This window comes from Fulmarus glacialis, unplaced genomic scaffold, assembly GCF_000690835.1.
Source record: "Fulmarus glacialis isolate BGI_N327 unplaced genomic scaffold, ASM69083v1 scaffold11903, whole genome shotgun sequence".
Classification (NCBI taxonomy): Eukaryota; Metazoa; Chordata; class Aves; order Procellariiformes; family Procellariidae; genus Fulmarus; species Fulmarus glacialis.
Genome location: NW_009203597.1, coordinates 23,671 through 33,106, shown reverse-complemented (window position 1 = coordinate 33,106; position 9,436 = coordinate 23,671). Strand labels below are relative to the sequence as shown.

Here is a 9,436-nt window from a genome sequence, read left to right as displayed (position 1 = left end):
TTTATACCACACTTACATATCCAAAAACTCCGAAATCGATATTGGTTAATAAAAAGTGTTGTGCCTTCCCTGGAAGGGCAAACTCTCACATTACCAGAAGCACCACACTGCTTGGTGCCAGGGCCTCAGAGGATAGCAAAGCCCTGCCTCCACCCTCGCTTAGGCACGCTCCCGGGAAGGGCTGGGGATAAGTTACGGCTGCGGTCTGGGCTACGGCCACACAAACACTCACTATTGACTGAACACACAATTACTGGGTGTTGCCCGAATGCCATTCCTCTGCTCCAGCAACCAGCGCTTGAAGATCAGATAAACATGTAAAAAAATAGTCTAAAAAGCAAGAATAAAAATATTCACGTCCATGTGAAGCGTGGCATCAAAAGTTATCAACGCGATCCCTTCTCTTCTAATGCAGAGCTAAGGGGTTGTGGGACAGGTTTAAAATAGGTGCTTGTGTACTGGCAAGAATAAAGCAGAAATTTAAAAAGTGTGTGTGTGTGGGAAATGTGCCCTGTAGAAATATTATGGATTTTCTCACTTCATTTCAATGGCTTAGCAATAATTTTCTTAGTACAATTCTATTTGGTTGAGTTACGAAACCGCAACTTTGCCAGGAATTGCAGAAATGAGAATTCTTTACCCACATTTTTTTCATTAGAGCAAGAGGAACCACAGAGAATGAAAAACGTAGAGAACATATTTTAGCAACAGGAGACATACAAACCTATATTTTGTGGTTTGAGATGAAATACTACAATCCACTGTTTTCATTTACAGTCCATTGCCCTAACTATAGGTCCACGTTATTAGAGACGTTCAGGAGAATTAGCAAGTCTTTCCCCTCGGCTGTATGCAAGCACACCAGTTCAGAGAGCAATGCAGAACGCCTGCTCACATTGCTAGAGGACTACAAGATGATGAAGGGGAGACTACAAGGTTAATTAAATGTATTTTTCAACACAAAACTCTGTCTCAAAACCAACACAAATAAAAACCATGGAGGGGCTGACAACACTGAAACCGTTTCCAGTAAAGCTTTATCAGAGATAATTCAGCATATTTCCGTTATTTTATACTAAAATATATCAGTTCCTCCATAACATTTTTGTAACATGAAAAATCAATTATGTTTACATATTTATTATAATCTACATATTTTCCATAGCAGCTTTTTCACACAATAAGATTAAATATATGCACCAAATAATCAATTAAGTCCAGTAAAAAGACTGGTTAAGATTAAATAAGTGAATTTATTTACGGTACTGAAGATCTCATATTACCAACTATATAGCAACCAAATCCTACAAATCCTAAACAGAAGCACGACTGCTGATCAGGGTCCCTTAGGGTGGCGGTGGAATCAAAGAAAAAGCATCGGGGAGAAGAGGTTTGATCTCCCAACACACAGATTCATTAATAAACCTCCTTTATCCATCAAGGTTTTTCATAAACCCCTTTAATGAACACTTCATTTCAAACCAGGAACATTCCCAAATCAACCAAATAATCACCCTTTAGTTAAAATACAAGCCCCACAGTTTTACACATAGTAATTCCAAATGCTTTCTAATCCCAATGACAAGATGACTGATTAGAAGCCTTTGTTGACTTTTTAGCACAAAATCATTAGTCTGCAAATAAGCCTTCAAATCCATACAAACATTTTAGGCGCAACAGTGTGGTTTTGCACACTACACAGGCACAAGTCTCTATTCCCTCCAACAGGTACTTCACAGACACTATAAAAAGCAGTAAAAAATTGCGTCCGTCCCGCTAGACTTTGTTCCAGAAGAGAACCTGGAGACTATCTGACATTTGTGGGTAATGGCACGCATGAAATCTGTTAGGAGCACTGTAAATTGATTGTGAAAAGAGTTAATCAAGTTCTTAGAAAGATATTTCAGTGCCTCAGTTTGAATTTATTGGGTTATGATATGACAGATAGAAAAGAGCTGTTAAAAGAGCAGAAAAATCTGTAATTTGCGAATCTGCAATATCAAAGCCATTCCTGACATCAGCTTTGTTTAGAGACCCAAACACAACAGGATTCATGTTGCATGTCTGGACAAAAAAAATGTTTCCCCCCAAATAATGGTAAATAATACTTGTTTCACTATTCATACATTCAACCCTTTACTATGAGGAGTTATGTCCAAAAATTTTGCACGCAGATACATTTGCCTCAGGTATAACCATTGTAATTTTAATTTCCAATTGACAGTTTAGATTATATCCTACTTACAGTGTAAAAATATTAATGCTATTAGAATAACTTTATCTAAATTACAATATAGACTTTTCAAACTGCTTATCATGTCTTTATAAAGACCTTTATGATGCCAGCCAAAATCAAAGTATTTACACCCAAAAGACTACTTTTAGGTAAACACGTTTGGTCACTTTTCAGATGACTGAACACTATAGTAAACTGCTGCTAGGACGCTGTGCTCCCTTTTTACAAAGGGGGACTTGTTAGTCCCTTTAAAGCCACAAGAAACCTTACAAATCTTCCTCAGAGGGTATTTTATTCATATTCTGTGCAAAAAGTGAACTGAAGAACCCTTTTTTTTTGTTCGTTTTTACTTTGAGGAATTTGTGTGAAGCACAGTTTTCACAGCACAAATTATGCAGAAGTAACTAGTATCTCAACTATGAGTTAAAAAGAATTACAGAACATGTATTTAGTAGTAAAGCAACCTGACGGCTTAAAGCTGCAATATTCTTCTCACAGGGCAAAAGTGTTCAGTACTGTGCTTGCCCTACAGGGGAAACATGCTTCCTGCAGAGCTTCCACCCAAGGCAAGCGTAACAATCTTTTTCCACTTACCAGCCAACAACTGACCTCCCCAGTGCTGCTGAGCACAGAAACTGTTCTACCAGACCAGTTCTGGTACGCGTCCCGTATTTCCTGACCTTGCAGTGAGAAAGGGAATTAAAGACAAACAAATCCCACAAAATTTAACGAAAGGAAGATGTATGGCAGGGAAGGAGAAACACTGCAGCTTCAACCCAAAACCAGTGTCGCAGTCTACCATCATAAGCTCTAGACATCATGCTGATACGCCCAGCCATAACGAGCAGGCTGTTTGAAGTCTGTCGCTTCCCCCACTCACTTTTCCTTGACTGGGGGGGAGGGATGGTAGTGATGAGTTTAGCAGAGTCCATGGGGGAACATCCATCAATGAAAAGCATATAGCAGCAGTAAGATGGTACAGATGCCAATAATGCCACCCAAGATGAGAGAATCTCGTCGTTTCCGAAGGTTGATCCTTTGAATCAGGCTGTTCACTGCTGGAAACCGATCTTTAAGAGTCTGAGTCAAGGTCATATCAGCAAACTAACAAGCCCCAAATGTTGTATGTGGAAATTCCAATACTGCAAGAAATGCAGAACTACTCCCAAGCTGGAGAAGGCAGATGCAGTAAAAAAACCTGATGGATAGTCAGCAGAATTACAACTGTACTTCATTAATAACAGACAATCAGAGAAAAGAGAGAACAGAACACCTTACACATTTACACAGAATTCATCACCTGATCACCTAAATTACCAGCGTTTGATATACTTTAATCTCCAATATGTGAGGCTTAGTTACTTTTAATGAGAATGAAAAAAAAAAAAAATGGGGCAGTTGTATAAAACATCTGTGGAATTTATTTAATGGAATTCTGTTACTGGTGAAGGATTCAAACCAAGCATTTGACTGAGAAAATCATGCATGTTGCATGACTATGTGCAGTTCAAGTATAGCACATAAGGAAGAAGTCCTCCTACTGTAAAATCATAAAGATGTAAATCTATCTTTTAATGTACAAAATACAATTGCCAACAAGATAATAAGTTTCAGAGCTTCGTGTCTTTGGAACCAAGAATCTTTTAAGGCCAAAGCTTATTGAATTTTTTTTTGTGCTTGCCAGTTGCTAAGAACTGTAATGAAATTTATGGGTTACCAAGATACATCTCTTCAGGATGTAACCTGTCTAATCAAATGATGCTAATGTTGTTCGTTGGGCCCTTATGAGAGAAAGGAAGGAATAAGTGGGAAAACGACAAACATGCATGACTTGACAGTTTGGCACATTCTTTAGCCATGAGCACAGAGTATGAGGAGAAACCAATAAACCAAAATCTTAACATCTACAAGACTGTGACAGACAAGAGGATACTCGGGTCATGAATACTCTTAGCTGTAAACCATAACAAGCAGCAATGTATGCCCAGCTTCAGCTCTGGACAGTCTTGAAAGCAAAAAGCAAGAAGTAAAATGAAATTATACTTTTATGAAAACATATAGCAGGGAACGCCAAAAAATGCTGTTCCAGATCTCTACCGGAAAATTAAGCTACATTGATTTATATGCAGTATTCAAATTTGAGTAAAAACAATTTATTCATCACATGCACCATTAAGATGCTTCAGCCAGATTATCAAGTGAGACTAGTTAAAAAATGGTCTGTTTGTCACTAATGACAATACCGCTACAGGTTATACAGCCATTGATATTGCAAAGCATTTTGATCCCCAAATTACAGAGTGAAAAATTGTACTATACCTCTTCTTATGCACTGGCAACACAAATTTTTAGGAAAGGATACTAGCCAAGGTATTCATCTTGCTTTGTATTGACTTCAACATCCCTCTCTGCGAAGTCATATTTTCTTTAGTTGCCATGGCAATGCTGGAGAAAGAAAAAAAAAGAATGGATCAAGTTGTTGGTGCTAAGAATAATCTACAGCTAAAACAAGTGGAAAGCAAGCAGGCAACACTTCTTTAGAGAACAATGAATGAGGTGAAGCAATATGAATGAAACCACATTTTTTCCATTAATCTCTATCCTTCACACTTAAATGATTTCTGGTTTTATGTAAGCCATTAACAATTGACAACACTGTGACTTCTTGAAACAGGCAGCGTTTTGGCATATCTCCCCCAGCCCCAACAAAAAATGGTACTACATTACAAGCAAACCTAAAGGTACTCTTCCGGCATAAGTTTTAAATTTAGAAGTTTTGATTTGTTTAATCACAGAAGCCCCATACTTACTTTCACTCTAGAAAGCACATGAAATTTCTTGTCTGCCATCAGGGTATGATGGCTACAGAAGTATTAAGCAAATAAGAGCTGACTCACAATTAAAAATCAATTTGCAAAGTAAACGTGCTAGTTGAGAAGAGATGGAAGTGCTGTTTGAGAGCCGACACAGCTCGCAGAGCTTTACACAGAAGGTTTCTGGACAATCAACCAGGTCTTTGACGACATTTCAACACAACAAAGTGGTGAGATCTACTTTGACTCAGTATTAACACTGTCCTCTGACTCCAGGTAAGCGGGCAAAGCTTGGATTCTCCTGCGTTAACGTCTCTTCCCAGCAAGCCCCACCTGACTGTTTTCCATAATCTGGAGTTGAGGGAGCTGCTGTATAATGAAATCGTATCAAATGATGCTTTCATCACAGCACAGATAAAATGCATTTTTGAGCTTCGGTCCTAATTAAGAATAGAATTCATGGATATATAATTTTTCATCCTCTGTTTCTTTACTAATACATGGTCCAGCTGTATGTACTTCATCCAAATATAAGGACACAATACAGGTGAATATAAAACAGAATTTCCCATTTCATATTGAATACATTCTGGAAGTTGGAAAAAAGCAATTGTGCTCTTAAAAATAAGACATTTAAATGAAGATTTTAAAGAAACACTCAGCTGACAAAAATTTTTCTCTACCTTAAGTTTCTCTTCAGCTTGTAAAACAAAGAGTTACAGGATGGAAAATGAAAGGGTAGGCTACTACTTGTAGCCCCAGGTAGTATTTCATATAGCTACTTCAAATGCAATAGCTTTGTCAAGACAAACTGCACAGACTTGTTTACATCTAGAAAAACAGTATATAAAAGTTTAGGCTCTGGAGATACGGTGCTTAAGAAGGGATAGTATGACAAATACTGCTCTCCTTGGCTGGCATGCATTTCAAAAATAAACCAAGTAGGACATAAATACAACGTGGCTGGATAATAACTCAGAAAATGACACCAATATTGCTGTTGACTGTATCTACATGAATAACAACGATGAAAACAAATTCTTGGGCAAGTTTGTGAGCCTTAAATATGGAGGGAAAGTGTTCTGGAAGAATAAGTTAAGTGGAACAACACAATACAACAAATATAAATATGAGAAAAGGGAACTAAAGCTGTAGTTTCAGAGGAGAACAAACAGATAGGAAAATGCAAATGCTTCTTTTACCCAATACAGACATCCAAATTTTCAAGAGCATTTTATGCTTGCTCACACTCAGTATCTGTATACAAACATGATATAAAATCACAGCTAACATGAACATTATTTCTAAGGAGGGGCAGGTACAAAGCACCGAAACACACAGTGCAAGCCTAACATTATTCTCAAGTTCTGAGAATATAAACTGGACATTGCATTTTACATAAAGCCTTAGTATTTATTCCTGAACTCTCTGAATGCACTTGCTCAATACATCTGGTTCTCAAGCACTGTTCTGTACTGAATTCATCTGGGTTTCAGGGCTTTGGGCTTATCTTTCTGTAACAGCTAAAATGTTGAAACATCATTTGTCCAGATATTAGTACTAAAGTACTTAGGTATTTCAGTACTGGAAGGTGATAAAAAAAGGACCTTTATCCACTTTAGTGTATCTTTCCAGGTAAATCTGGTAGGAAAAGTCACACACACAGATTATATTTATACACTTATTAAACATAGAACTGGCCTTCCCAACATTTTTATGTTAGGTCTTTGTTACACCATTTGATATATTTTATTTCAAGTTTCTCTCTGAACAAAACAGCATTTGGAATGAGCAGCTCTGGATCATCTGGCCTCCCTACTCGGACACTACAGCCGGTATCACAAGAATAGCTGGCAAAAGACAGCAGAGCCAAGCCTAACAGTTGTCCTTCAAGACTTACAGTGAAAGGTCAGCATCACAGTTCACAAACATCTCAAAGAAGAAAATAGCCCGGATCAATGATCCCTAAAGTACTTCTGGAGCAGTCGGTTCCTTTAGGCTCCCTTCCATTGTATCTGCCTACTCCACCTCAGGTAGCCCTTGATACAGTATCTTCAACCTTCCTATAACGTGCCAAGCAAACGTCAGGAAAAAAAGAAGAAAGGAAAAAAAAAGAAAAGGAAAAAAATCGGATGGAGGCTGCCTTTTCCAACTCTGGTTTTGCCCATAGAAACTAAGACCTCACCAAGCCAAAGCCCGAGTGTTATACGTGGTATGATTTTGGTTTTAGCAGTAGCAGAATGCCTTGGAAAGCAAGACAAGTTTATCACCAGACGTATGTCAGACATAGGTGACAGAAGGGCCAGCCCATGGCTCTCGTAGCTTTCAGGTCACAGAAAAGACTCTTCCAAAAGCTCTGTACAGCGAATTCTTTTAAATAGAACAGCATGCACTGACAGGGCAGATCAATATATTATTTTAAGGTTATATGAACATTCTGTAAACTTGGAGATATATTAGGAAATTGGGAGTTTATCAGTCATAAAGAGAATATAAACAGTTTGATAACATGTAGGCAAAACCCTGACATTTTCAATCAGCAGCTCTATATGAACAGATTCAACATTTTAATACTAAGTTTTGAAGTATTAGATTAAAAAAAAAAAGTTTCAGGGCAGAACTAAGAAAAACCTTCAAGCATTTTTTCTTTGCAGCTGACTATTTAGCATTTTTTTCTTTTACACTTTTGATGTGCCAAATCAGCACAAAGTGAAAATGAAACTCATGGTTAACTGGAAGCAACAGGGCTTGCAGTCGCCTCCTTGGTGTTTGTAAAGGGGTTGCCAGAATCCATTAACCAATGCTCTTTGTTCCTGCAAAAACAACAAAAGAAAGTCTACAAAGCTGCTCCTCTTAGACTGTGTAGTACTGCCACTCAGCACACTGTGTGTGTGTGCTTGTTCCTGTGGGTATACTAACTCATCTAACCCACAAACGCAACTGATTTATTGGATTACACGGGAGAGTCTTTGCAGGACTAAAATTAGAAGAAAAGAGAGTGAAAATTAGATTGGAGGAGAAGAGGAAGAAGAATCGCATCATTGCCTACCCCAACGGCGCATGAGTATACAAAGAAAAGCATCTAAGAGAAGGTGTTAACAGAAATTCTGAACAGAGAATAAACAGCTGTGTATCAACGTAGAAAAAGCAGTTACCATCAAGGGCTGAGAAAGGGACTACAAAATCAGAACAGTAAATACATCAAATCGTATCATATGTGACAAGATACAGCATTTGACAGATTATATAGATTTACAACTCAGCATACAGGTATTTTCATTTTCCAAAGTAAAAAGCCACAAGCTCACAAAAACATTACATTTGTCGTTGAGAAGAGCACTCAGGAAATTTTTAATTACTAGGAACCAAGTTGGAAAAAAAGAGATTTCCTAGCTGTACACAGGAAAGCTTCCTCAGTAACCTGCAGCTTCTTATCTCACACCCCCCACTGACTTTATACTTGTCCAGATGAAGTTTTAATACAGCACTTCTCAAAGCACTCCTGAATTAAGTCACGTATTTTCATAAGATGCACCCAATGACTCATTAAGGCATCCATTAATTTACAGAAGTGAAAATACAAGATGATTGCCAGGATATAAAGTGTTCCTGAGACACTTCCAAAATGCCTTTGGCAATAATTATTACAGATTATCATGGAACACAAGGTTCCTGCTTTAACATCTGAGGAGTGAAACTGTCCATTTCATATAAAAAAGCAGGATGTAACTGTTTAAGTTTACGTATTACAAGATTGGAACCTTCTTCATTTCTTTTACCCAATATTTTGAAAAATTTAGCTCAATGGGCTAGGTTTTACTGAAGAGCTCTGAAGAAAAAAAATAATTGTAGTGATTACCATTTTTAATACGATACGGTCTAGTAATGAAAGGTAATTGTGATATCCACGAACAAGAATTTAACTGGATTCTAGCTACCATTAACAAGTCAAAAGGCAAGTAAAAAGCACTGTTCTTCATGTATAATTTGTTCACTCAACGTGAGCTGGTTTACCTAAGCCTTTATATCTGTAAATGAGACTATTAAATCTAAGCACTACCAGAAAACACACAGCTCCTGGGGACCAGTCCACTGATTGGTCTTGTACAGCCTTAAGTATTGCAGCTTCCTCATATCCTTCATTAGACAGTTTTGGTTTCATTCCCATCCCTAACATATGTTCATTGACAAACTGTTGCCATTTCTCCACTAACAAATGCATTTTTTAAAAAATTAATCATATTCTGCCCATTCACAATATTGGCCCCATTTAGTTACTCGACACCGTCACCTCCCCAGATCAAGAATACCTTTTTCTTACGTTTTGAAACTCCTACACAACATTTATGATAAAAGATGAAATGCTTCTTACTGGAATCAAGATGAC

At 37.7% G+C, this 9,436-nt stretch overlaps 1 protein-coding gene across 1 annotated transcript in view; it reads right to left on the bottom strand.

The window, feature by feature from the left end:
* Positions 1 to 3,181: 3,181 nt before the first annotated feature.
* The window catches only part of GOSR1 (golgi SNAP receptor complex member 1), a gene marked incomplete at its 5' end in the record, with an annotated part of 29,692 nt that continues 23,437 nt past the window's right edge, over positions 3,182 to 9,436 (bottom strand). Inside the window, 2 exons of the mRNA XM_009574697.1 lie at positions 3,182 to 3,306; positions 4,599 to 4,681. Of these exons, the coding sequence (XP_009572992.1) occupies positions 3,182 to 3,306; positions 4,599 to 4,681 (208 nt within the window). The remainder of the gene's footprint in view (positions 3,307 to 4,598; positions 4,682 to 9,436) is intronic.